This window comes from Falco peregrinus, chromosome 13 (assembly GCF_023634155.1).
Source record: "Falco peregrinus isolate bFalPer1 chromosome 13, bFalPer1.pri, whole genome shotgun sequence".
Classification (NCBI taxonomy): domain Eukaryota; kingdom Metazoa; phylum Chordata; class Aves; order Falconiformes; family Falconidae; genus Falco; species Falco peregrinus.
In genome coordinates, this window is record NC_073733.1 from 24,169,372 (window position 1) to 24,197,341 (window position 27,970).

A 27,970-nucleotide genomic window follows, 5' to 3' on the forward strand; every position below is an offset into this window, starting at 1 on the left:
TGGGGTGATCATGTGAAAAACCCGATTTATGTAATGGCCCTGGAAAGAAACTTGCTCACTGAGTTAGATGAACAGATGCAGTAAATACCATATGGCCAGGCAAGAGAATAAGTTCCTCTGAACATACAACCTATTATTTTTAGCACTGTAAGTGGAAATGGCACTGAATCAAAGAACAAGTAAGTCACAGATCACCTCAAATCTCTACTGCTCAGCTATATCTTAGACAATCACAGGAAATTTCTCATAGGGAAAATTAGTAGATCTCAGCCCAAAGCAGCTTCTCTCACAAGGTGAGCAACAAAGGTGGCTCCAAAGAGGTGGCCTTGATCATGAAGTAAGAACTAAAACTGGAGAAACATCAGCCTGGCAGGGATGAGACTTCAGCTGAACGTCGTGCTGGGCTGAGCAGTGGGTGCTGCCATGGAGCACCTCCAGCAGGCCTCACCTGGGGGCCAGCTGCATCAGAGCATCTGCAAGGGGAATTCTGCTCCTGTTGCCTTTTATAATCTCCCCGCCTGGGTAAAGTATGCCTTTGTGATGCCTTAAGCAGGGCCGGGCAGAGTGCAGATCTGAAACGGAGGGGGAGGTGGAAGATGACTGTGCAAGTGTGGCTTCTTCACCACTTCATGGGTGAAGTGGATGATGCCCCTGTGCCAGTGGAGGGGAGCGTGTGGCTGTGACTGTGTGCGGGTGGGGTGTTCACAGACTGCTTTGCCCCCACGGTAGGTTCCAGCCTCGCTTGGTGTCATCTAGCATTGTGAATACTTCGGTCTGTAAGAAAAGCCTATAAAACAGATTCTGTGTTTCAGAATTTATGGGTCTGCTAATGCATAATATGGCAATTATATTAATTGTGCTATGTAGTTACAACTTAATGGAGAGAACACGACCCTAAGTGTATCAGGTAATTACAGTCACAACACCAAATACCTCAGGACACATTTCTGTAGGCTGAAGCTGACATCTCAAAGGCCTAAGCCTGCAAAATACACCCAGATCTGCTGGATGTACAGCACTTTCCTTGACCCAGCGATCCTTGCATTTGGAATATCAGAAATCTGGCAAACATCACACAACCCGTCACTCCTTGGTGCCATTTGGCAAAGCCACCAAAGCCCATCTAAAGTTTGTGCGGCTACGAAGCAGGCAGCCTTGGCACCTCCCCAGCTCGCTGCAGGGACCAGCCATCCTCGGGGCAGCACCAGTGCTTGTGTAGGTGGCTGTGAGGTGCTGATCTGACTGGGAAAAAACCCACCACAATGACAGCACTTCCAGCCTACTGGTAGCTTTCTCCAGCATCCATGAGGCCACCGAGGTGGGTCAGCAGAATTCCCCAGAATGAAATTGGGGTGAGAGTGGGGCCACCCGCCTTAGCCACAGCCGCAGCTCTGGTAGGCTCGGGCTGGCCATCACAGGATGGCTGCACAGCCCCTCAGCACCCCAAACAGCGAGGGCTTGGGGCAGCCTGTGCATAACCACCCAGCAGCCGGATCTCTATCTGCAATTCTTCCACCTTGACTCAGTCAGCTGTGGAGTAGAAAATAATTTTACAGATGACCTCTGTTGATGTAATTTTGCTCAGTTAAACAACTCTTATATCAGCCCCCCAAAGCGCAGAAGCTGGTGTTGGTGTCCCTGACTGTCCTGCCTGCCTTAGAGCCCTGATGCGAGGTGGTCCCTCCGTTGGCGCTGGCTACTCTCATGCTGCCGTCTGCATGATGCAAGAGGGGCAGCAGCATTGCACTGCAGGCCAGTTGCATCAGACACAGACTGGTATGAGGCAAACTGCCGCATGTGAAAGATGAAGTCATCCTTATCCCCCCACAGAACAATTCCTATTGGGCTTTTTTTGCCTGTGGAGATTGCATCATTAACCTGGCTGAAGCACCGAGTTGTGAAAAATCAGAAGACTTAGTGAGAAAACAGTGAGACAGTTGACATTAATTGAATTTCCTACGAAAACCTTCCAGTTATTCCAATCTGAGAGTCTAGCTTCTCTAAGAGCCTTTTGATGGCAGGGAACTTACAGGACTTCTCAAAAGCATTTGCTGGGGAGAGATTGCTTGACTTCAGAAAGAAATTGAGACAAAGTCCAAAAACAATAGGTTTAAAACCAAACACGATTCAGGTACACATCCTCATGTAACAACTCTCACTGAGAGCTACTGCCCAAGGCACCGAAATGAGCAGCACTCACTGCCCACCCTCCGCCTCCTCAAGCCCGGGAAGGCGGGAAGGTTTTGCAGTGGGCCTGGCAGGTCGCAGCTGAGGGGCTAAGCAGTTTGGAGACACAATGAACTGAAGAGAGAGTGCCAAGAGCAGCACTACAGGAAAATAAATTCCCTCCCACACAGGAACATTAGATTCCACAGGGCAATTTGGTACATGCTGTGGTGGAGTATGACTTGTGCACAATAATCCTGGGACACTTCCAGGATGACTCCCCCAAACCACCCGAAGGACTGAAGCGGTGAGTCACACCAAAAGCACTGTCAGGAGTTTAATTCTGAGCGCGAGAAAAGCCCCTGGCCATGGCAGTCCTGCGCTGCCCCCCGCCACGGTGACGCTGCACTGCCCCGGTGCCGGCCCACGCAGCAGGTGTGTCTGGCGGGCACAGGCACAGCGCCACAGGGCACGCTGGCTCTCGGCGAGGGACAGCCGGGCAGGGGCGCTCCCAGAGGCCCAGACCCTCCAGCTGAGGGACCAAGCCAGCCCAGGTCCCCGGGGCCGCAGCATGAGGCTCCGGGCAGCGGGCCCCCTCCCGCCGCTCCTCCGCGCCGCCGCCGGGGGCTGCTCAGCCCCCAGGACACCAGTGGCCCGGGGCTTCGGTTTTACCACATCGCGGTCAGTAACACCGGGACGCCCCCTCGTTACTCTGCCCCTACGCCGTATAGCACAGCGCGGCTCCCCGGTCCTGGCCCGGGGTGGCCCCGGTCCTGGCCCCAGTCCTGCCACTGCCGGTCCCCACCCCGTACCGGTGCTCGGCGCTGCAGATCTGAGCCGCTCCCGAACGCTCCTGCAGGGGGCCTTCATTTGCATATCCCCGCCCAGGCGGCAGCGCCCGCCAATGGGAGGTTGGGGAGGCGGGCCGGGGGCGGGGCGCCGGACTTTCGCCGCTGCCTGGGACGCGCTGTGCTCCACGCGGGGTCCCGCGGAGCCCGGTCGGCCTCGGTACGCTCCGTCCTGCCGGTGCCGCCGCGCTGCGTCCTGCCCGCGCTGCCGCTCCCGGTGCGCTCCGTCCTGCCGGCACCGGGACGCAGGTAAGCTGCGGGGTCCGCGCACCTGCCCGCCCGCCCGCGGGGGCGGCTGTCCCGACCCTCCTGGTGCCGGTGTCACCGCCGGGCGGGGGCGGTGGAGGTGGCGGGGGGTCGGGATGGACTGCGGCGGGTCCCGCACCCGGGATACACGTGGGCTGCAGCCGGCTGCGGCGGGCACCCCCGAGGGGCACGGGGGGCCGGGGGCGGCGGAGACCGGGGCGGAGGGGTGCCGGGCAGAGGGCTGCAGGGCGGACGGGCCGCCGGGGGGCCGTGGAGCCCCTGGCCGAGACGTGCCCGGGCATATCCCGGCGCGCTGCCCGCCCTCCCGCGGCCGGGCGGCGGGGGGCGCCGTCGGGGCCGTGCGGCTCTCCGCAGCCGGTCCCGCGTGGCCTGGGCCGCGGCCGGGCTGGGCGCACGGGGCTGGTGGGCGGCGGGCGAGCCGGGGCCTGCCGGGGTGGGGGGGAGGCGGGCGGGGGCTCGGGCGGCAGCCGCTGCAGGCGTGGGGGCCGCTGCCACCGCCCCCGGGCGCGCCGGGCCGGCGCGGGGGCGCCCTCGCAGGGAGCTGCTCGCCGGGCCGGCTGCGGGACCCGCGCAGTGCGCGCCCCGTGGAAGCGTTCAGGGGTTTGGCCTGCGGACGGGTGCCAGAACCGTTCCAGGGGCACGTCTCGTTAGTGCGGGTAAGCACTCGTTGCGGTTGTGTTTGTGACGGTGGCCACTCAGATTACGCGATGCTTTTCACAGTGTAATCTCCGTGATGGTGTTTATGATGGTGTTGAAAACTGCAGAAGAAAACCCCAAAACTTTAACCCAGGCAGTCCAGACAGACTGAGTTGTTGTTGCAAGCAAGACCGTGACAGTTACTAAGAGGTAGATGTGGGGCAAAAGCCAGGTGGGAAGAAATCCAGAGTTTTCTGAAAACGGGTAGGAGTTCTGGAAGTCTTTCTTGGGATGTCTGGTAAGGCAGAGAGTGTGGATGCCTATGGTGGACAGCCAGAACTTGACAAAAGTCAGTAGGTATGGTCCCAGGCGATAATTACTTACCTCTATGTGGTCAATATAGGCATAGAGCCTTGTGGCTTTAACTCTGGGGCCCTGGGACTGAAGTCATTGGTGTCCTGCAGGGATGTTGTGGTCCTCCAGAACCCTGGATTCTCCCTTCTCAAGCCTCAGTTGTCCACCGTGGTTTGTAGCCTGGCTCCCCAGCTCTCTCCGAGGGCACGCAGCACCATCATTTAGGCCAGGATAAACCTGTGCCTGGGCAGATGCCTTGTGGGACTCCACGAAGCTGAATGGGAATAGCAGCAAAGCCAGGAGGGTTGTGCTCTGCCCTGTACTGGGGGAGCTGATGTTGTTTCTGATGCCCCTGGCTGCAGCTGGCATCGGCAAGCAGGAGCCAGAAGTGAGCGTTGCAACCTGGGGGCTCTTGCCATGTGATAAAGGGAGATGAGACCAGCTTGGGGTGCTTTCACCTTAAGCAAACAGAAGTTCCCAGCCTCTCCAAATTAAACAATTAGTGCACAATCTGCTGAGTAGGATTTCAAAGTATATTGAAGAACCTGCTGATTTCCAAGCCATGTGGAAAGATTCAGCCTTTCCCCACCCCCTATTTTTTACTTCTCTGAGCAGTCCTTTGTCTGCAAGGCATCTTCCAGGGTGGCAGAGTCACTCCCAGCATGGTTTATAGCATGGGGAGGTGCAGATAGATGCTGTCCAGACAAAATGAGTGCGGGCTAATGAGCAGGAGCAGAGGAATGACTGAGCAAGAGACTGGGACTAGACACTGCCAAATGCAAGGCATGCAGTAATATTTTCCAGATAACATTTCATTTTTCCCCCCTCCTTCCCACTTGCAGTACTTATTTAGGATTTCAACGCTCTAGTTTTATGTTCCAATGTATACAAGTCTCTCATCTGAGATGCGGTTACTGCCTGGCTGTGCTGGTCTGTGGTACCACAGAGCAGAAACCTGCTGTGATGGTGACGTGGAAGAGCTGCTGCCAGTGTGCAGGTGCCAGAGCCCCTGAAGGTGGGTCTCGGCACCCCCCTCCCTGTCCCCAGCGAGCAGAGACCCACAGCTCAAGGGGACAGGTCCCACGCCTGGGGCAGTGAGCAGCCCAGTCCATCTCCTGCTGCAGGTCCCATGCCACCCTGCCTGCCCCTGGGTACCTGCTGGCCTGTAGTCAGACAGGGAGAAACAGAAGTGCTAACACTTCCACTGATGATGCTTTTTGTATGCTTTTGATTTGAAGAATCACTTTACCAATATACGAGTGAGCGGAGGTTATCTTTATTCAGCAGCACTAGGTGCATGGGGGATCACTCCACCAAAGTCATGCACACCTAGGGGACTTTTCAGTCTCTTCTTTATACAAGTCACTCATGTCTATTCATTAACTTTCTGGGAAATCGTTTACATATTCATTACAATTCTGGGAACTCATTTACATATCTCACACCTGCACAATATCCTTGTGGAGTGGTCTTCTGGGGGTCTTCAGGATGAAGATTGTGAGTCTTCCTCCAGTGAACTTTTTACCTCTTTGTCTCTGCACAGACTCTGTTCCTCACTAAACTAGTGACCATGATTTCAAGTCCTTGTCTTTGCCACCTTGCATAGACAACAAGAACTTAGGACCAAAGGACCTTCTTAAAGATAACAAAAATCCAAGGGATTAGCAATTAGTACATCCTTTATGTCAACAATAAGGGTCTTTGGACATTTCCCAACTTTCAGATAAACATCTTCAGGTAAGTGGCACATCTTTCATCATTCACTTTCACTTACTGATTTCCTTGCCCTCTTTCTCCTACCAGAATCCATTACTGGACACAAAAGAAATAGTTTAGATTCCCATATAGTCTAATTTTTTTGAAAGTTGCGTTAATGGAGCTCCAGAACTGTCATGGAAGTGAATGAACTGCAACTTGCATTGTAGCTTTGTTGAAATGCTTTTTATCTCATGCAGTGAAACTCATTCAGCAACTCATGTTTTTGCTGCCTTGAACAACAACACAGCGGGTAACATGTTCTGCTTGCCTTGCTCAGACAAGATGTCTCTTTAAGACAATAAAAGAGTCCTTTAAGAAACAACAATGTCTTTAAGTTAGAAGATTTCATGCATCTTGAAACGATGGCAGTACGTTTTGCTTCCCTCCAACCTAGAAGCGCATTGATACTGTGTCATGTTTATGTTCCTCGCTTGCAAATAAAATCTGTTGCTCTGGCAGTCACCTTGGGATCCCGTGCAGTTTCCAAAGGGTTGGGTGGGTTTTGTTGTTTGTTTTTGCTTTTTACTTTTGGCTAATTAGGACCAGTTGTTTCAGTTGCTTATTAGACTATCAGAAATCGCTGCTTTACCAGAGCAGTGCTGTGTGGTTTGGACGTATGCTCCACTTAACAAATTAAATGTCTTGGTTCTGGTATTGTTAAAATAAGAAGTATAAAAATCCCACAGCTTTGAATTTCATGCCAGATATTCAACAAAGTGTTCATTCCATCTATCATTATATTGTGGCTTGAGAAACAGCAAGACTGCTCTACGCATAATGGTTCTGCTGGCATGGTTGCGGTCCCCCCCTGTCCCGGAGCGATACAGTCATGCTGGCAGATGGCCTTGCGCATGGAGCTGTACCGGCATGGGATACACTGTGTAACTTTCTGTATTGGGAGAAACTGGTTTAAGCTGTGCTCTTCCAGGGAGACAGTCTGCAAGGGGTGTACCCTTAGCCACAGGCCCTGCTGAAGTGCAGAAAAGTCTGTAAATGTATGGGAGAAAGTGGTTGTGTTGTGTTCGCAGGACAGTTTCACCGAAGAGACTGCTGGTTTGGGATTGTTTTTACTTCTTTATTGTGTTATAGCAGCACTTTGGAGAGCTGGTGAAAATTGGTCCCCTTGTTCTCCAGACTCTGGTGTCTTGGCTCATTTTCTGTTGCCTGCAGTCCTGTTTCACATGTCTTGTGCTCTTGGAACGAGTGAAAAGCCTAAATCAAGCTCCGTGCTCCGAGCCAGTGCATCAGCGGTGCTGAGCCCACTGCATGGGGCAGGGGTGAGCCAGGCTGTGACACTGAGCTCCCTGGGAGGGTGGGTTCAGGCTGGCAGCATGCTAGCCCTCCGAAGCAGTTGTCACCCATTTGGGACCTGTCTCCCCCCTTATTATTTTTCCTACTGGATTCAGCCTGTAGCCGAATGCCAGCGCTAAACCCTGTGCTTCTCCCAGGGCACTGGCACCGAGCTCCCTCCTCACCACCTTCTGAGATGGTGACGAATCTCCTTTATTTATTCAGTAGTGTCGGTAACCTTTACGCTATTTATAGGCTGTGACTGTGCCCCTCCCAAGATGTTTGCAAGATAAATTTAGCTCCCTTTAGCTTCTCATCGCCGGTCCTCACTGGCTTGCTCTGCCTTCCCTTGTATCGGCTGATGAGACCTGGCCGTGTACAGGAGCTACACTGAGGGGTGACTCACTTTCTATGCTCGTCCAGGGCAGGCTTCATCTCGAATGAATCTCAGTCGTTCAGAGCCTGGGGAGCCTGTCCAAGTGTCCACTTCCAAAAGGCAGCTGGGAGTGGTGGGAGATTAAGCTGAGGAGTGCAGAAAAAGCCTGCAGAGGAATGCTGCCATGGGATGTTGTGTTTGGTGCCTGGGAGGGGAAGGGGGCTGTGGCAGGAGGGGGTGCTCGGGGGCCTGCAGTCCGCTCCCCTCTCTGCTGCTAGAGCCTTGCAGGGGACGGGCATCCCGGCCAAGCCCTTCCTCCTCCCGAGGCTGCGGAGCAGGACAGCTCTGGTTGACATGCCAGGTTTGCCCAGGTGGTTCAGGGTGGTGATCTTCAAAAGAGCATTTTCAGGTGGTCCCTGTTCTTGGGGGGTGTTTAGAAGTTAACGAGTCTTGCTCCCCAGGCTGGTTGAACACTGTTTCTGTCCTGATTTGCTGCACGAGGTTATGAGGAAAGCAAAATGAAGATTGGTCTAGTGGGGGTGGATTTTATTTCATTTCTGTCATTGTGGAAGAACCCACCTGGAATATGCAGAAAGGAAGAGACAGCCCCAAAACTCCAAATAAATTGCTGGGGTTTGTCGCTTCAGTCAGAGTTGCTTGCTCTCGGCGAGGTGCCTGTCCCGTGTTCCCCTGTGAGCCGCCCTTGCTGATGGTGCACACTGCAGCTGGGGCGGTTCTGCCATTAGCTTCAGCTAAGCCACTGTTTCACCTTGGGAAGGCTCTGGTTGATGTTTTTGTGGGCAGGGGGTGCCTCTGTTCTGCTGGTCTTCAGAGATCTCTGCAAGCAAGCCCACACTGAGCTGCAAGTGGGCTTGCAGAGCAAGACCCTGAGCAGCCCACACAGCCCCAGGCCAGCACAGCAGGGCTGCAGGTATGTGTCCTGTTCTGCTGGGGATGCAGCTGGCCACCAGCATTTGGTCGTGTCAGACCAAATGCTGGATCCAAAAGCTGGTACTTTGCTGGGACTGAGCTCTCCTGATAATCTGGGATACCCAGACCTACAGCCAGGGCTGGCAAAGTCCACTGGCAAATCAGTGACCTGAGCAGTTGGTGCATCTACCTTAATACTGGAAGTTAAATTTAATTTGCTCCATTGTGAAGGCTGCAACGTGATAGCAGAAGCAGGTGGTTCATCACCAGCCTTGCTGGGAAGCCCTCCCTGAGCTGCTGGAGCTGCCTTCCATGCAGTGGGAACAGGCAGCCCCCTCCTGCCAGTGATGTCCGTGATGCACAAGAAATGCAGGCTGCCATCCCACCTGCCAGAGTGGAAACTTCTGCCCGGTGAAGGGCATGCTGCTGGTCTGAAAAGTGCTGGGGCTGGCTGTGACCTCTGTCTTCTCCTCTTCTCAGGCTCCCTGCCCCTCTCCAGCCCGGATGGACTGCCAAGAGAGCGAGTACCTGGATGAGCATAGGAAATGCATCCCCTGCAGAAAATGCATGCCCGGGCAGGAGCTTTCCAAGGTAAATCGGCTGCTCTGGAAGGACTGGGCATCATCTAGCACCAAGGCTTTCACAGTGCTAGGTGAATCCTCTGCCAGTCTTCCTTTGGAGGGGTAATGCTAGGTCCTGGCATGCTGGGAAGAGCTGGGACTTGGTGGGAAGGGACAGTGAATGGTCTCACCCTGGACGGAAGGGTGAGATGATGCAAGTAGGAGATGGGAAGGGATTTTGGGTTGCTGCTGCAGTTGCCTTCTTTTCTTTTGCTGATGGAAATCTGAATATCTGAAATCCCAGTCACAGCCCCAAGTGAAGTTGCGCTGCCCAGCCAGGCTGCACAGTGGATGGTCACGAGCAGGGCGCTTCTGCTGGGGGTTTGACCCAGCCTCGGAGGTGGGAGTTGCGGTTCCTACCCCAGGGCCCAGGGGTCCCCCCCGCTTCCAGCGCTGCTGGAGCTTTCCTCTTCCCTAAACACAGCTGGGGGAGCATGGCAGGGCAGCAGCTTCCCAGCATGTTTCCGTCAGAGCTGCTCTTTTGGCATCTGCTCTTGGCTGGGTTCTGAGGACCCTTTGCATGAGCAGTAACCCCTCCACCCTTTGCCCCCAAAGAAGGGGTGCTGTTTCCATCGGTACCACTTTGGGACCTGAAGTGGCTTCTCACTGCAGCTGTGCACCCAACCTTGTGTCTTGCAGGACTGTGCCGACAGCGGCGGGGGGGATGTGCAGTGTGTTGCCTGCCCTCCCAGGAAGTTTAAGGACAGCTGGGGGCATCACGGCTGCAAGCCATGCCTGTCCTGCGCCCTCATCAACCGCATCCAGAAATCCAACTGCACATCAACGACCAACGCGGTCTGTGGGGAGTGCCTGCCGGGGTGAGCGGAGCCTGGCTCCAGCAGAGCCGCAATGATCTCACCTGGGAGCATGCAAGGAGGGGATGGACAGAGGGGGCTTTATCTGAGGCCACCCAGAACATGGGACATAAGAGGAGCCCTGGTGAGCCAGGCCTGCCTCTTTGAGGACACTGCTAATGACATGCAGGTCAGACCCATCTGATGGCCCCCTTGTAGCTCCATAGAAGGGAACCTGAAGGCTCCCGTGAATGAGCAGTGGAAGAAAACTTCCAGGCCTGAGTTGTTCCTGTGGACACCAGAGTGGTTAAGCCCTGGAAGATGAATGGCTGTAGACCATTACAGTGGGTGGTTACCAAAGAGGACAGACCATGCCTTGGGTGGTGAGTGTAAGGGGTTGCTGAAATGAAGGCTGCTGCATACAACCAGTCTGAAATGCTGGAGGGCTGTGGACCACATGCCGGCACGCTGTGGGGCTTGGGACAGAGGAACAAGTCGGTGCTCTGGTTTATGAGACTCTCTCCCAGATGCGTTTGTAGGCTGGGGTGTTCCTGTGCCTTCATGGAGGTATCGTGCATTTTGACAGACCAGGACAGGGGTAGGCTGTTCAAGTGATGTCGCTCCTTGGCAAAAATGGCTGGCCATGAAAAAGTGGCTGCGGGTACGGCTTCAGCCAGCGATGGAGAGACCTGCTGCCTTGGATTGTCCCAGTGTGCCAGGGCAGGAGTGTGGGGGGTTGCTCACCATGGGGCCTGCACTGCTGAGACCCTCTGCTCTGTTGGCAGGTTTTACCGCAAGGCACGGATCAGTGGGCAGCTGGACTGGGAGTGCATCCCTTGCACCAAGCAGACACCCTCCTCCGAGCCCCAGTGTACGTGCCGTCCCTCACTGGTGGCGGGCAAGCTGCTGGGGTAGGGTGGGCACTGTGGGCGCGGTGGGGCAGGCTCATGGTGCACACAAAGTCCCTGTGACTGTGCCAAAGGTGTGCACTCGGATGTGCACCATCCTTTCACTGATCCTGCTGGCTGCTGCTGTCCTGCAGACCTGCTGGAGGAGGTGCAGTCATTGTGGGTGGAGAGGGATGGGCAGGGAGGGGTGGCCCAAGCCTTGGGATTAGGCTCCAGCATTGTGTGGCTGGTGTGTTTGCAGGTCGGTCCAGAACAAACCTGGTGAAGGTAGCTGTCCCCACCGTACCGCCGCAGGACACAGCCCTTCTTGCACTGACCAGCAGTGCCCTGGTCATCATCGTACTGGTGCTTCTGGCACTCTCCATCATCTACTGCAAACGGTTTTGGAAGAGCCAGTGCCAGCGAGGTGAGTCAGTGCCTGCAGCGCTTCCCCTTTGCTATTCACACGCGCTCGTGGCCCCCTCCCCACTCTCCAGAGCAGTGCCCCCAGCATTGCTGCTCGTGCAGCGACCCAAGCGTTCCTGTGCTCAGACAGGATAAACACCTCATCCTGTTTTTTACATCTGCAGGACCTCTCTTGTGCTTTGCCTGCTGAAAGATGCAGAGGAACCTCCCTCACCATTAGTACCATAATTAGGAAGAGAAAGCCCTTTGTCAGAACAGGCGATCCTCTCTTCCTGGGGTTTCTCGGGGGTGGGCTGAGGTTGAGTGACTCTTGGCAGGGCTGGAGGACTGGTAAGGGAAGGGGGCGGTGGGTTTGGTGGCTGGGGTTGGGGCAAGTTGGCATCCAGCAGCATGCCAGGCAGCTCCCAGCTCCTCACTGGCAGACATACCACACGGCTGAGGAGGTGCTGGGGAAGCAGGCCAAGCCTTTGCTCAGACTGGTTCTCCTGTATCCTCCAAGTCTTCCTCAGGACTCAGAACTTCTCAGGCCAGCGAGCAATGTTCCCGACCATGGCACAACCCAGCAGATTCCTGTGTGAGGAGCAGATGTCTGGTCCCTGCTGCCTGGGTGTGAAGAACCTGAGCCCCTGCTACAGGCAGGCAGAAGGTACCTGCTCCTGCTGCCGTCCCCTTCCTCTGGGGAGGGAGGGTGGTGCGGGGCTCCAGCTCCTGCAGTCCTAGGACTTACTGAGATGCCCTTAGGCAAGAAGGATGGAGCCAGATGATGTCTTGAGTCCCACCAACATGAAATCTGGGGCCTTTCTTAAAAAACGCTTGCAGACCTTGGAGCAGAAACAGTCCTGCACAGCCCTTGTGGCTCATGATCCTCTCAGCCCAGTTCCCGTGCAACTGGGGGAGGGATAGACCCCAGGCAAAACTTTGCAGAAGGGCGCAAAAGTGGGTTTGCTCAGTGGTGGTGCAGGGGATGAGGCTCTGACCCCTGACAGGGTGCTCCTGGCACTGCCCGCAGGCCCTGGGCCAGTGGGTTTAGCAGCAGGGCTGGCAGACCCCCTGTGGGGGCCAGGGCAGATCCCGGGCTGTGCTGAGCCACGCTGGTTTCTGCTTTCAGGCCCCGTGGAAGCAGTGCAGTTCATCTCAGATGGGGAAGCCGTGGGGCTCCAGCTCCCCTCTCTCCAGCTGGAGATGGACTTGCCGTTGGGTGTCACGGTCAGCGCTGCCTCCAAAGCCCAGCTGGGCAGGGGCCTCCTGGAAAGCCAGCCCCTCATTCGGGCCTCAGGCTGTGGCGACTGCCTGGCTGGGGTTCTGCTGCCCTCCGACCCCAGGCAGGGCCAGCTGGGCATGGCGGAGGCCCTGGCCCCCCTCTCCTCCTGTGCCTCTGAGATGCAGCACAAGTGGCCACACGCCCCAGTGGAGTGCACCGAGCTGGACCTCCAGAAGTTCTCCAGCCAGGCAGAGTTTGCAGGCAGCGAGCGGCCGGAGGAGGCAGCAAGCCAGGCAGCACAGAGGGTCCCGGCAGAGAGCAGTGGCGTGGGGCAGCAGGGGGCCCGGTGCCCACCCTCCACCTTTGCAAATCCCACCGCTGAAAGCGGGGAGCAGCCGGTAAGTTCCTCCAGCCTCATCGCTCCTCTAAACAGCTGCCAGAGACCCGGGCTGGGGCACAGCAGGTTAGGGATGTAGACTAAGGCTCATTAATATCTGGCACTAACCAGCACTTACAAAAAAGCAATTTGCCAGATGTTTAGTGCTGTGTCACTCAACAGGCCATCAGCCATGGAGTTGTGACCTGCGGGGGTGGTTTCGAACACCCAAAAGACCAGAGTCAATTTATTGAATGTACAAGCATATCTTTAATTGATGTGCTCTTGTGTGGCTCCTGTCCTCTTGCTCTCCAGAAAACTGACCTGGTACCAGGGGGGCTGGTTCCACCTCCTTCTCTGGTGAGCTCCTAATGAACCTGGTGACTAACATCTTTGAGGCTCAGAAAACGTCTGGCAGAGAGCTGCGTTTTACAGCCTAGCTCCAGGTGACCGTTTATGGAAGCAGTGTGCTGGGAGGCCCTGCAGCATCCCAAGGAGGTCATTGGCTCCGTGGGATGGTAGTGCTGGAAGGAGAAGTGCTGGTCTGAGCCTCAGGGATGCCCCTGTGATGGCCCTGGAGCAGTGGCTGGCAATGCTGTTCTCACCAGGCTGCCACCAACTCTGGGGTCTTTGTCTTGCCAGGTGGATGATGCCCAGAGCCTCGTGACCCAGATCAGCAGCACAGCAAAGGGTAAGTGTCTTTCCAGCCTCATCTTTGTTACTGGTGTAGTGGGGAGAGGCAAATCCTTGGAAGGAAGCTCCTCCAGAAGCCCACCATGGCTGTGTGGAGGTGCCAGTCATGACTGGGACTTGACTTGACTTTCATGGCCTTTGGTACTAGTTCACAGGGTAGGTTTTTTGTGATACTGCCTGAATGGTCTGTGTGTGGGTGGCAGATGGATGCCCAGTTGTTACCAGTTACCAGCCTCCCCAGGACTAAGCAAACTGAAGGTGATGCTGGAGGAGGTACCTGCCCTGGCAGGGTGGCATTTCACCTGTTCGGTAGGGACAGGGACTGGAGTCTGGCTGCTCAGTTTATCCTTATCCTAGCTGGATAGGTTGGTTTCTACCCCCACTTTGCTGTGTTGCTGTCCCCAGGTCTCCTGGTAGCAGAGCTGCCCCATTCTTTGGTGCAGTCACTTGCCTTCTTGTTGGACCCTTCCTTGAACAGCGTGAAGAACTTCAGCCACGTGGCGCTGGAGCTAGGGGTCGCACCCCAGTTGCTGGGGCGGATACCTGGATTTGAGCAGCTCGTCGCTCACTTTGCTTACTCGGGAGATGCAGTCACCATCCCACTCCTGGCCCAAGCTCTGCAGCGGCTCCAGCGGTTCGACGCCCTGCTCCTGCTCTGTGACCACTTCGTGCTCAGCCAGGCTCAGGGCCACCAGTGCTAGAGAGGACAGAGAAGGGACGAGGAAGCTCCAGGCACTGTGTGTACTGGTATGGGAGAGGATTTGGTAGCCCTGCGGACACATCATCTCTGGTGTGCACGTGGGGAGTACGTGGAGATGGTCTTTGCATTGGGGAACAGAAGGATGCGACGGGGAGCACCCCTCCTCGGGGTTGTGCTGGGAAGCTGCAGCCGTGCCTTCTCCCAGGCTCTGTGTGAGAGGGTTTGCTTGGGCCTCTCTGGAGCCCATTTTTCTCCAGCTGTTGACACCCTTGTCCAGCAGCAGAGTGCTGCCCGTTGCTGTGCCCTGGTGCTCTCACTCTGCAGCAAGCCCCATGCTGCTCCGCTGTTGGTGTGGGGTCCCTTGGCCATGGGGCTAAGGTCTTTGCAGGCAGCCATGCTCCTATGGGCACAGCCATTGCCTCTCCCATTCCAGCTTTCCTGTCCTTCATCTGGCCCATGCTCTGCTTTCCCAGGTGCTGGTCGCCACTTTCCCTGTTTACTTTTTCACTTGCTCCTCTCCTGTGTGCTGGAGACTGCCCTCACAGGGGACCTGGCTGTGGCTGCTGTGCAGGGCTCCAGCCTTTGGTCTCCCCGTGCCGCCCTGGCACCTTCCCCTTGGTGAAGCGGTGCAGATTCTGTGATTCTAAGTCTCTTACTGATCTCTGGGTTGGGCTGACATTTGTCCTTGTTACAGTGCTGTGGCTGCTAGCCTGGGGAGGGTGCTGGCCCACTCCCCTGGCTCCTGCCGTGCACCCCAGCCCCACAGACCTCTGCTGAGCACCGAGGCTTGGCAAACACCCCTGTGGTGGCATGGGTGGCTGGGGCAGGGCTGCTTCGGGGCCGGGTCCCGGGCAGAGCCAGTGCTGTGCCCGTGCTGGGCAGCAGCTGAAGCCATGACCGTGGCTGCACCACACTCAGTGGTGATGTCCCCATGCCAGTCATCACAGAGCTGGCTTGTTTTGAAATATTTTTTCCTCTTTTTGTTTGGTTTTTTTTTTTTCTTTTTCCCTGCCTAAAAATGGCCTGATTTTCTCATTTCTGGGAGTAGCTTCCAGGGAGGGGAGCACCCTTCTGCTTTTAACTTCTTCCTGGAGGACCTGTCAGGGCTTGAAGCAGTCCCGCCTGCGTCGGGCACCCCTGATTTCGGGTGCTGTGTCCCGGGGCTGGTGGCTGCAGGCATAGCCAGGCTGTTCTGAATCTGCCTCCAGCCCCTGAGACGCTCCACAGGATTTTGCTGGCGGCCCGACAGACGGGGCTGGGGGATGCAGTGGGATCCCGCCTGGCGTGTGCGCGGGGGTGAGGCGGGGGCGGCCAGGCACGCGGGAGCTGCCCGGGGCGGGGGCAGCGCGTTGCTGCCAGCCCGGCCGCGGATGCCGATCCCGTTGAGCTCATGGGTTGCGGCGGGCGCCCTTGGCCCGAAGCTCCCTGCGACCCGCGGATCTACGCTGGGCACCTTTAGGTGGCGGATGCCAAGCGCCGCCCTGGGTTGTCCTGGGGCCCCGGGTGGCATCGCCGGGGCCGAGCCAGCGGTGCTCGCTCCGCGCTTTGTTCCTCAGCGCCACGGCTGGCGCCGGCCTTCTGCCATCCCCCGTTCCGGGTCCCGGCCGAGCAGAGTTTGCCAGCAAGCGGCACTGTTACCCTTGCCGCCCGCCCGGGCACCCGCCAGCCTTCCCGCCGAGCTCTCAAGTTTTGCCTTTTATCTGACCACGGTGCTTGGAAAAAAGCAGGCGACCTTCTGGGAAGGCAGCCCTTCCCTCAGAGCTGGCCCGACGCGGGTATTAATAGCTGCTGGTTGGTTTTTTTTTTCTTTTCCCCGTTCAATGCTGTTAAGACTTGAACACACTCAGGATGCGGTTAGATAAGGAGAGGCATGGCCAGTTTCAGCTGGATATGACACTTTCTCTCCCCTGCTGTTTGTTGCTTCCAAGGTCAAGGTCATTTTATTGCTCTCTGCTCTGCAAGACCCAAAAGTATTAGACCTTGTACCTGTTTTAGGCTAGGGTTAGCCAGGCTCTTGTTACATGCTTGGTCTGTTACGGAGCAGTCAGGAAAAGTATTGCTAAAGCAAACACAGCCTGGGGTCAGGGTATTTTCATTTGAGGTTTATCTGCAGCAGGGAGAGAGTGTTTGGATTAATCATGTAACAAAATCAAATAAATATTTAATCCCTCTGTGGACACGCTTAGTCACTTCCAGCGGGAATTAAGATAAATTTACCTACAGCTGCCTGAGTAAGCATTCCTGTAGCTCAACTCACCAGCTCTGGCTTTGAAGTTGAAACTAGTCAGGGTGGCTTGTCCTGCGTGTCCCTGTGTGGGTGTCACTGGTGCCACCAGTGGGTTGTCCCTTGGGGTGCCCAGAGCTGTGGCCATGGGGCAGGGCGGCAGAGCTGGGCTGCCTCCTGTCCCACCACAGCCTCAGGAGCAAGGGATGGGTGGGAGTGGGTGTTAAATTAAAAACGGTGAATAACGAGGACATCGTCACACATGTGTGCTGCAGGTCCTCACGTTCATCCCTCCCATGCGTGCTGAGCAGTTCTGCTGGCATGCCAGAGGGTGGGCTCTGGACCCATTGGATGGATTACTTCTCAAATTACTATTTTTTTCCTCCCTTTAAAGAAATCAGCCTCACTCCCTTTGTAGTTTTTAAGGTAAACTATTTTTCAACTGTTTGATGTCTAAGCAATATTATTCACGGCCAAAACTTAACCTCTGCCTTGAGGCTGATGTGGCAGCGTGTAGGGTGGGTTTGCACCGTGCTGTATACAATGTGTAGGGCAGGTTTGTGCCATGCTGTACACGGTGCATGGGGTGGGTTTGTGCTGTGCTGCAGCTCCTGCCCTGCCAGGCGATGCTGGGTGCGCTGCCTGCGGTGCTGGGCTGGCAGCACGAGGCAGGGGTGCTTTTAAGTGTGTTTTAAGTGTTTTCAGCCCTACCCAGAGCCCCCACACTTGGTGTGAGTTGCTGTGGTTGGTGCTCCAGGGAGGCTTGACCCTGCACAAGGGCATTTTGGGGGGGTGCTTTTCAGCCATTCAGCCCCTCCAGCTCCTGCCAGCTCACTGGTGTTTGTGGTGGGCACCCTCCTTCCAGCTGTGGTGGCAAAATCAGCTGTGTTTACAGGGGCAGAATTACTACAGGTGGCCTTTAACGCACCCCCGTGGGGGGACCCCTTTGGCCAGACTGCCAGGAGCCCAGCCGAAGCCCTCAGGAGACTGGAACTACCAGAGCCTGAAAAGCAGGACATAACACTGTGAGGTGGACATGGAAAGAGCGACTGTCCCTGGGTGATGAATTTCTTTAGCTGGGAGCCAATGGACTTGACACTTGACTCTTGCTTTTTAATAGTATTTTCAGCACAATACATGGAATGTAAGCAAAGGAAATTCCCATAGCGCTGAATCTCACGTTGCAGCGTCAGGAAGCTGTTTGTGCCAAGCTGGCATGACTCAACAAGAGCTGAAAGGAATCAAATAGTTCAGCATATGTGCAAAATTTGGCTAGGGCTGAACGTTGGAAATACTCTCGTGTGGCAGGATTATTTTATTTTTTTTTACAAGCGATTGTTTTTGACACCACTCTTGTCTGGAAGTCTGATTTGCAGAGGAATTTATATGATAATTTTAAATCCAGCCCTGTTGTGGAAAGCTCTTAAGCATAGACTTAAACTAAGCACATGTTTAAATCCTGTTAAAGTGGTCATTAAAACAAACAAATAGTACATCCTTGGGTGCTTTTCTCAATCAGGGTTCTTTTAAGAATTGTACCTTGAATATATTTTTACAGAAGCAGGCAATACTGAAGAAAACTTGGTTTTAATGATCTGGGCACACTTCCTAGAAAAGTCTGCAAGTGGTAGGGGGAAATGCCCCATTTGTTTTGGATTACTTAATAATGCAGACTCTGGTGCTTTTCTTATTAAAAAAAAATATAAAAATTGAATAAATTTCTGTAGCCATAGCTTACCTGGGGCAATACACGGTGTGTTTTATGGTGGATGTTACTTTTCTTTAAGGTTACAAATAGGTTATTTATATTTTTGTAAATTCTGTGTAATTACCATTGTAATTTTGAAGTAGTTGTTCCTGTTGTTTTCTGGGGTGATGTTTGTATTCAAATAAAGCAGAAGCCGAGGCTCCTGCCCTTTTTGTTAAACAAGGGGTGTGTGCGTGCCCCACATTCCTCCCAGACCCGGTGCTCTCAAATGCTGTGTGTTTGTGGTTAAATAAATTTTGGAGCTGGAGGTGGTGATGCTCAGAGTTTTGATTCTTCTCCTCTCCAGCCTGTGGGTCTGTGTTGGGCAGCAGCATACAGGCAAGGGTGACTGCGAGCCCCCTGCCTGCCCACGGATCTGACAGAGGGGGACGTCTGGGAGGGGCAGGCATCTCGGAGAGAGATGCTGTTGCAGCTGAGTCAGTCAGCCTCATGGCACTGGTGTGGGAACGGGGCAGCAAAGGCTTAATCGGGTGCTGCTAGAGAGGAGCGGCCGTGGCCTGTGACCCCTTCCCCACAAGCTGCCTATTTCTTCTGCAGGCTTAATCTTCAGAAGGGTCAAATCCCAGGGTGGGGGGTTGTTGCGTGGTCTGGGTAGGAGGCAGAGACCCCGTAAATGGTGCCCAGGGACCTCCGGTTCCTGGAGCTTTGCTGTGGAACAGTTGTTGAAGCTTGGTAATTATAGTGCTTATTAAGTCTGTTCATGCCCTTACATTTGGTCTGTTCTTTAAAATAATTATTAGAATGAAGGATGTGATGATTATTTTTTTTTTCTAATTAAAGTTGTTATACTTGTCCAAACTCTTGCAGGCTTTATAGGTGCTTGTAGTGCTATAGCTCGTTGCTAGTGTGAAGAACACCCACACGTGATGCTGTTGCGGGCAGTCCTGCATCGCTCGCTAGCTGTGCCTCCTGCTAAGGCAATACAATAGGTATGCATAAAGAAGCCTCTGAAATAAAGCCCAGAAGAACCAGACATTCATCACTGAATGCAAAACCATAGTATCCGTCAAGGTGCTGAGTATGCATGGTTTCCAAAGAAGACTTTTCCATGGAGCTCCTTGGGTGCATGAAGCCTCTGTTTCCACAGATGCTAGAAATAAAGCACTCCAGGTTAATAGTGCAATGAACTTGCTGCTGTACCAAGGGCAACCAGCCTTACTGAAGGTCTGCAAGGGGGAAGTGATCCTGATGCCTCTGCCTGTACCAAGCCCCAAATGAAACCACAGGTGGATGGTGCAGGCAGAGGTGCTGGAGGCTGGGGAGCACCCCAGCCCTCCCGCAGGCGAGGCTGGGCCTGGGGCTGTGAGCCCAGCCCATGCCCAGCAGCTTGCCTGAGGCTGCTGGCAGGCTGCAGGAAGGCTGCCTTTGGGTGAGAGTACTGGAGGCATCTTTGTTGGGAGAGCAGCCTCTCGCGTGCTGTTGGGATGGGAATTTGGAGTATGCCTTGCCTTATCTTCCAGTGACTACTGGTTATAGGGCTGTAAGCATCTAGGACTTTGCGTTCTCTGGTGTCTGAGGGCTGGACACACTGCAGTAGGTAAGGTGTGGGTGGGTTTGGCCCTACCTCAAGGGTTTGCTCTTCTGGAGAAGTCCTTGGGGTGACCACTCCCATGCAAAGCAGATGCTTCCACCCAAACCAGGAGCTCCCTGTGAACAAGAGGTTTACACCCTGCACTGCTCCTTGCCTCAGAGCATTTGTGTTGTCTGGTCTCGCCTCAGTTTTGGCTGATGCACGAGGAGAGATGACAAACCGTGTTCCCCTCAAAGTACTTGCGACTGCTGTTCCTAGCGCTGTGATAAGAGGCAGACGTATGTGGGCAGAGCTGGCAGAAGGAACGTGTGTGCTCCATGCAAGTAGAGAAGTGTGGGGTTGAAACGAGCTGCCAGGCGCTCAGAGCAAGGCTGACTCCTGCCTCTCCAGCTCCTGGTGCCTCAGTAGCCACAGCCTGCAGAGGATGGCAGCGTGTTAAGATGCTGGGGTATACATGGTCCTCACCTCAACTGCCTCCGGGAGGAACGTCTCCAGCTGGGATGCAAAGCTGTACAAAGGCATGCAGAGCACACGGGCCGACTGCCTGACAAGCCTCCGGTTCCAGAGGAGGATGCCAGTAAATGCTGTTTGGCCCACATGAGGCACATGCACTGGGTGTTCTTAGGAGCTGGTCTCTGGAGCAGGAATGCAGATGTCTGTCCTGCCGTTCCCAGCAGCCACAGCTTGTAGCCAGTGGTCCTGCCAAGCCAGATATCCCTGACCAATGGGTTTTTGCTTTAAAGAACTTGGCTGAAACAGGGCAGGTGTTGAGATACATCACTTGCATCCCCTGATGAAGTAACTGCAAAGGTGGAGACCAGTGACCCTGTGTCCTTGTGCAGACCAGTAAACCCTGAGCAGACCTTAAGTCCTGCTGAGGTGCTATTGCAAGTCAAGTGGGCTCTTTGCATCCTTCTCATCAGGAGCTGCCATCTGAGGGCACATCCTTTGGCCTGGTGAGCACTGCGTCGCTAAGGGGAGCTGGTGGGGGGGTCTGGCCAGGCTGAAGGAGATGTTCCCACTAATGAAATGCTCTGGGTCGGATCCCGCTTGGCAGCCTACAGCAAGCACCAGGCTAATTAATGAGCCCTGCACTAACAAGGACTGTGTGATCTGTGAACAGTTATGTCAGACAAGCTTTCTAAGGTTTCCCTTGTGCAGATTCTGGAGGCACAGAGCAAGTGCTTTCACAGACCTTTTTCCTGAAACCCTGTGTTTGTTTGTCCGTCTTTGGTCTGGGTGGGGTGATCTGGATTAAAAACAATGTGGTGTTAAAATACAGACCAAAAAATTCCACTTACAGGGCAGGAAGAGGCCCCATATGAGCAGAGGAAGGCTGCTCATTCCTCTGCAGGAAAGGGTCAGAAGAGGGGAGGTTGTGCTCCTCGGGGGAAGTTGGCTGAGCTGCCAAGCTGGGGTCAGCACATGGCAGAAGTGAAAGGTGCTCAGTGACACCTTGGGAAGGGCAGCTTTCCTGCTCTTGCATTTCGTTTTCTTCCATACCCTATAGAAAGCTATGATGTTTAAACGTAGGCCAACAGGCTCTGAGGAAAGGTGATCCACCACAAATACGAGAGGCAGCAAACCCACTGGCAGCAAGCGGAGCGAACCCTGCGGAGGTTTAACCTGGCACAGCTGCTTCGTTAGCACACACAGATGCCTGATTGCATTCCATTACGTGACACAAGACTCTCACTAACGTTCGGAGTGCATTTCAGGTGGGTTGAAAACCATTCCATCAATTTTTTGTCAGTAGAAGGTACCTTAAGCCAGGTCATTAACATCTGCTTGCCCAGCATGAATAGTCTGGCAGAATTTAGGTGGGCAGCCGGGCACCAAACCACATCTGGACTTAGAGGCTCACCAGCAAGGAAACTACATTCCTCCAAGGTTTTCCTTCAAACACCTGTGACAGGCTGTCCTTGGACGCAAGCGTGGGACAGCCATGGAGAAGGGGAAGGAGAGGAGGAAGGTACTGCTGGTCCCTCCTCTCAGCCTGGTGCCCCATCATGCCAGGTTGTTGCAGCCGTGCAGACCCTGGCCGGGGGAGCAGAGCCAGGGCTGTGCTGAGAGCATCGCCCGTGTCTCTGCACACAGCAGCGGTGGCAGCCAGCTGCTGCAGTGGCTTTTAGGTAAGGGGTGGCAGTGGCAATGCAGCAGCTGCTCGCAGTGGAGAGTCCAGCTCTGCTCTCCAGCCTCCCCATGCACATCTGCTACAAGGAAGAAAGAGGAGAAACCTCAGGGGAACAATGTCAGGGAGAGAAGGGGATTCACAGGAGTGAACTCAAGGAGAAAGCGGGTAATTAAGTTTCAGCTCATTTTCACATCATTAGGGACAGGCCCAGGTGATGCCCAGCTCCCCTGTGCTCTGCTGCTGTTCCTCACATGGGCATTACTCATCCCTGTAGGCATCGGCACTTAGTGCCGTAATAAACCACTTCTACCGCTTGGCTCGTCTTGCTCAGCCGCACCTCCGTGCTCTCTTTGACAGAGTAATTGCAGCACTGAACCTTTAAATCCACTCTGCACAAATTTCTGTGTGCTCCTGTCTCCTCTGCATAAGCAGCTAGAGGGTAGTTAATTAAATTTTGGTTGTTAAAACTGAAGACTTAAATCCATTTCAGAGAACTGTCTTTCCAGTCCCAAATTTCTTTCCTTCTCCACTTTCCTCTTCTTCTCCACACATGACTTTTTTTATGGTTTGTTCTCTGCTTTTCACATTTTGTATTTTCCACAAGCTTTCCCCTGCATGCACAGTTCTTGTATTGCTGCTTCTCTGCAGGACACAAGGGCAATTAAAGTGAATGAAAACACATTTTACAGCATGTTATTGAATTATTGAATGTGTTTGCCAGGAGACAGAAATTTCTTTTTCTTCTACCTTCCAAACTCACCTTTCAAACCGGTGGGCTGACCCACAGGGACTCTTCAAAAAGCAGCTAAAAAGCTCCATGGTGCATGTATCCGGGGCATCAGCATCTCTGGTGGCTTTCCATCACCTGCGCAGCATGGGCAAACATCACCCCACGGCTTTGCTGGGCAGACGAAGCAGCACCCGCGCCCTGGGTCTGCCTCTGCTGTCACCTGCCCGCCCAGCCCGAAGGAGTCGACCCCCGCCTCAGGTCACGCTGCCCTGGCTGCGTGGGTGGTGGGCTGGGAAACTGGGCATTGTGTTTAGAGGATTAGGAGGATATTAATGGCAGCAAATGCTCTTAACTGGAACTGAACTGGAAGCAACAAGCAGAAGTTCATTTTTTAAGGCAAAACTTTGCAGCTCCAATCATAAAGCCTTGCTGATGAAAACAAGCACTCACTCTGTCTTCAGGGACAGTCTGATGCCAATAACTATTATTATCCATGAAAAATACATTATTATCCCAGTGAAATTCCTGTATTCCTTCCCTGACTCTTGGTGGTAAATGAGGCTTTTTGAGACTGGCCAGCCCATTTCTGTGTGACAATTATTATGCTAACAGGTAATGGGCTGATTTTGGATTCAAATGTAGCTGCGCTGGGGAACAGAGTTTTAGCAAAAGAATAAAGTGTTTTTGCAACCCATTCAATACCTCTTCAAACTCCGCCTCACATACTCCTTTGAACTGGTTTTAAGGAGTTATTGGATTACAAATAAATGCCTCAATCAAATCCAACAACAATAGGGCCAGTTTTCATCATTTCTTGCTGCCTACAGTTAATTTAACACAAGTAGGAGCAACAAGCACACGATGCCTTGGGATATTTGCCCCAGCCACCTCCAAAGGCTGGACGAGTCGGACACAACCCCGAGCCGGGGGGCTCTGTCCTGCGTCGCCCTGATGCTGCTTGGTGGGTGCCACAGGACCCGGGGCACGCAGCAAGGACCATGGTGGGGGCTGCTCCACCGGCAGAGCTCCACCGGGGGTAGGGCTGGTCGTGAGCTGCTCTGTGTCCTCGATGAGTTCTCACCCTGGTTGTGTCCAAGAGGGTCCTCCCAAAGCATGTGGCCCCTTACCCCAGGCACTAACGGGGGTGCACTCCTGTCCCACGTGCCACAGAAGGGTATCTGAGATTGCACCCTAGCACCCGCAGTGTGTGTATGTATACATACATACATATATATAAACATAACTTAAATGAAGTGGAGGAAAGGCTCATAACCTCCACTTTGTATAGGGAGGGAGAGAATATATTAGCAATGCTTAAAACAACAAATAGGAAAATACTGCAGTTCCTCCCACCTTCACCCTCACTCTCTCCTTCCTTTGCAATGACCAGGAGAAATGCAAAAGCGAAACAAAAAATTCTGACAACCCAGCTTTGGAAAGGGTAGGTAAATTGGTTCAGGCTTGGCCACTAGGCTGTTACTAGCCCGGCATAAGCCGAGCCCAGCTCAGGCAGACAGCAGTGGCTGCCTGACCGAGCTGAGCAGGGAGAAGAGGCTGAGGGAGGTAGGATGCAGGACAGGCAAAATGGGGTGCAAAGCTCACGTTGCCAGTGGGACTGCAAGGGGAGAAAGCAGGAGGCATCTGTGGGAGAGCAGTGAGCACTGTGGGTCCACACCGTCCTTTGACCATCACCCACCATTGCTCCAGCCAGCGCTGCAAGCACTGCATTCCAGCAAAGAGCTCTGGTTTTCGTGGTGGTTAACTTTGCCTCATGGAAGTAACTTCCATGGATTTTTACCACACTCTGACTGCCTCACCCACATCAAGTTCTTATTGGAAAACTCCAAATGGAAGAATTATGCTTTCCCCAAGAATGAGGTTAGTGGAAAACGTGTTTCATACACATATAAGATCTCATTAATCTGGCTGACATTTAGCTGAAAATGGCAATACCTGTAACAGAACGCATAGGCACAAGAATGCCAGTTTTCATGGGAAGCTTTAATTTCCTGCTTTTTTACTGTTTGATTCTCCCACACTCATGTCCTTTACAGCTGTCTTGTGAAGGTTTTGGAGTAGAATATGTTGGTCAAACCCGACATAACATCCCCAAACACTTTGCTGTCGCTTGCTGGCCAAGGCAGATGCAGGCTCTCACCTCCTGGCAGCAGGTTCCCCGGAGGTACCAGCAGCCCGTGCCGGTGAGCACACAACCTGCAGCAACGATTGCTCCATTTTTGCTGGTATGAGACACTGTGTCCACACCGCACACACACACTGTGCACCTCCCTGCCCACCACCACCCCCACCCACACCACCACCACCCCCCACACACAGAGGAGCTCTAAGAAGATCTCAGCATCTTTCACAAGCAGGCACCAGGCTGCCATTAAATGGTGTGACCGTTGTAGTTTCCACACGCTTGGTGCCAAACCTGGAGTCACCATGGAGGGGCCGGCACAAGATGATGAACAAAATGCTGCCAGGGCTACCTTTGCCTCTGGCGAAAGCAGCTGCCTGCACAGATGAACAGGTCTCTGTTGGGGTCCAGCTGCCCACACAATGTGCTCCTGTGAATGACACCTTAGTATAAAGCCTCCCTTCCCTCTCCCTTCCCTCCTTTTAGCTCCCCAGCTTGTTTTTTATTTCCTATTCTATTCATTTGCTGTCATGCCAACATCCTAAGATAATGAAAAGACAATCGGTGCTCTTCACTTACCAGACATTGTGCCTTGCCATGGTAAGTGCTCAAAGGAACAACCAGATAAAAGCTTGTAAATCAGAACTCTTAAAGTTTCCAAAAGAGCTTTAGTGTTTCCAAGAATATGTAGAATAAAAATCATGGAAAACTACACGATATTTGGGCTTTCTGTGCTATTTTAAGCTTCTGTAACAAGGGGTATTAGGCAGGCTGGTGTTGCCAGTGTCGTCCCTTTGCGCTTTTTTTTTTTTTTTCTTACCCTTTTTATACCAGTCTGCAAGTGCCCAGCTGTTCTGTGGGCCAGACCCTTTCTGGGCACATGTGACATGGTGCCTCTCCCAAAGGCATGCTCTGAGTGCATGTCCCCGTTGATGAGGACACTCCCTATAATTGTCCCTTATGGTGTTCCATAAAGCAGTTGGTTTTGTCATTAGCAGACAAATTAGATGGTCCATCAATCTGATTTTATAAAGCAATTTGTCTGTTCTTATCTGTCAAGGCAAGGAGATTTTTATCAGGTCTGACATGGAAAAGTCTCTTCAAGTAACAGACTTGTGCTGTAAAAGCAGACACATGGCTTCTGCTGGACTCAGCCTGTTGTTTTGGGAGGGGGGTTTATTACTATTTTTTTTTCCTCTCTCTTCTGATAAGTGACAGCTGATCTTAATTGCCAGCTCATTGCAGAGGGCAGCATCCTCATGTGATTTGGCATTGCTGAACAAGGCATTATTAGCCAGTATGGGCTCATGGGAGAACAAAACCTTGTTACAAGTGCCAAATGTGTTACTTCAACCCTTATTACTGGGGCAAAGTTAAAAATAGGGGGCAAGGGGGTAGCCAGGCAAGCAGTGCTCTTGCTTTGCTGTCTGGGGAGACTTCCAGCAGCCTCCTAAGGAAGGTTTGCTCTCTTGCAGCACACCAGACACAGCTGACTGCAGACCTCCCTGCTCCGGCAGTGCCGCCTGGCTCCTCTCCTCGCCACTGTTACCTGGCCTCTCCAGCACAACCCAGAGCATCGCTCAGGCCCTCACCAGAGCTGCAGCAGTGTTTGGCAAGCTGCTCCTATGCTCCTGCCTCGTGCCATCAGCCAGTGACCCAAATGGCTTCAGTCCTGTTCCAACATAGACATCCGAAACGCGGCATTGCCAACACATCCTGGCAATGAGTTTGCCACTGGCATGCCTGCTCGGCACTGAGCTGAGTGGTGCAGGCATCCGTTGAAAAGGTATGTGCACTGGCAGTGCTCAGGCATCAAGCTCAGGGGAGCAGTTTAGGAATATATACTGGAATTTGGGTAGGGATTACTGCTGAGCACTGGTGGGACAGGGCAGCTTGGTGAGAAGCTCTGAAACCTTACACTGAGCTGACTCCAGCATTGTGCTTGGTGCAACAAACCTGCCTGTGCGCTGTCAGTACTCCTGCTTGGGCTTCATCCAAAGTCTGGGGAGATCAGAAGCATTTTTCTCCCTACCGCAGTGCAGGAGTGATAGCTCGAGGGAGGCAGGCATGTTTGCTCCTCAGTCGGTGAGAGGGTAGAGCCATCTGCCCTGACTTGAGAGAGCAGCTCTCCTTTGCTGCCCATGGCAGAGGGTGTCTGCTCATCATCTTCCAAGTGTTAATTCTGGGTGTGCCCTTTGCATCCAAGCCTCCTGGGAGAGGTTCAGGCTTTTTCCTCCCTGGTCTGGGAGTGACCCAATCTACTGAGTTATATCTCAGCGCAAGAGGATGGTCTCTGACACAGACCCACCTATATTCCCCCTTACCAGGGCTTGATCTGCATTTCAATGAGGACATTTATTCCTTCAGCATGCTTTGGACAACCCCTCAGTACTGTTTTCCACTTGAAGAGCTAACTGATGATAATTGTATACTGTTTCTTCTTCCTGAGCTAATTTTCTGACTCATTGTGGGTATTTTTCTGCTTGCTTTTTGTTAATCTAGTTGGCATTTTGTGGTTTCTTTGTTCATTATGTGATGGGGCTATATAAGGGGATTTGTCTCTGGAATTCAGGTATCCCCTGCGCTGTGTTCTCTGTTATCGTCTTCATCAGCAGCTATGCTGAAGGCAGTTAGATGCATTTGGCATGAGCTAACCTTAATAAATCTGAGCTGTTAATCACTGAGACATGTCTCTGTTGAATCTTCACATACTGATTTGTGTGTGCTGAAATAGTTTGGAGTAGACTTCTGGTAACTCAGTGTTTTAATAATCTGCCCCCCAAATTCACCCTCGGGGTCTTGCCTCCTGGGGCTTTGCCTGCCTGGGACAGATCCAAGTCATCTGCCTGCCAGGGAGAGCCGTGCCGCAGCTGCCAAAGACAGGGGGTAACGGCTCGGTCTGCAGCACGGGAGCAGGACCAGGGCTCTCTGGATGGCACCGGCTTCCAGGGGGACTCTTTCACCCCACGCTTCTGTCCAGCCCTCCAGCCTCAGGACTGCCATGCCATGGGGCTGCCATGCCATGGGGCTGCAGAGAGCCGAGCATGCTGTTTCTGCTGCCCACACACCGCTGCCTGCTGCCCTGGCCAGGGCAGGACTCTGGGCACAAAACCCGCAGCAG

At 53.6% G+C, this 27,970-nt stretch overlaps 1 protein-coding gene across 3 annotated transcripts; it reads left to right on the forward strand.

Moving 5' to 3' along the window:
- The first annotated feature begins 3,144 nt into the window (after nt 1-3,144).
- Nucleotides 3,145-27,475, forward strand: EDA2R (ectodysplasin A2 receptor). 3 transcript variants are annotated; one of them, XR_008749717.1, is made up of 10 exons: nt 3,145-3,263; nt 9,106-9,216; nt 9,885-10,063; nt 10,825-10,910; nt 11,189-11,353; nt 11,852-11,998; nt 12,461-12,951; nt 13,245-13,375; nt 13,572-13,620; nt 14,028-14,114. XR_008749717.1 is itself a non-coding variant. In XM_055818269.1 (9 exons), exons 2-9 carry the CDS (start codon nt 9,130-9,132, stop codon nt 26,573-26,575), a joined length of 1,455 nt encoding a protein of 484 aa, XP_055674244.1. In that variant the 5' UTR covers nt 3,145-3,263; nt 9,106-9,129; the 3' UTR covers nt 26,576-27,475. The 3 variants fall into 3 exon arrangements, 2 of the variants coding, with proteins under 2 accessions (XP_055674244.1, XP_055674243.1); XM_055818269.1 differs by lacking the exons at nt 13,245-13,375; nt 14,028-14,114 and adding an exon at nt 26,325-27,475; XM_055818268.1 differs by lacking the exon at nt 13,245-13,375 and having other exon boundaries at nt 14,028-18,569.
- The last annotated feature ends 495 nt before the right edge of the window (nt 27,476-27,970 follow it).

Coding starts and splice junctions, on each gene's coding strand:
- EDA2R (XM_055818268.1), top strand. CDS start 9,130: ATGGACTGCCAAGAGAGCGAGTACCTGGATGAGCATAGGAAATGCATC. Junction 10,064..10,824: donor TGTGGGGAGTGCCTGCCGGG/GTGAGCGGAGCC, acceptor CTCTGTTGGCAG/GTTTTACCGCAAGGCACGGA. Junction 11,354..11,851: donor GAAGAGCCAGTGCCAGCGAG/GTGAGTCAGTGC, acceptor GTATCCTCCAAG/TCTTCCTCAGGACTCAGAAC.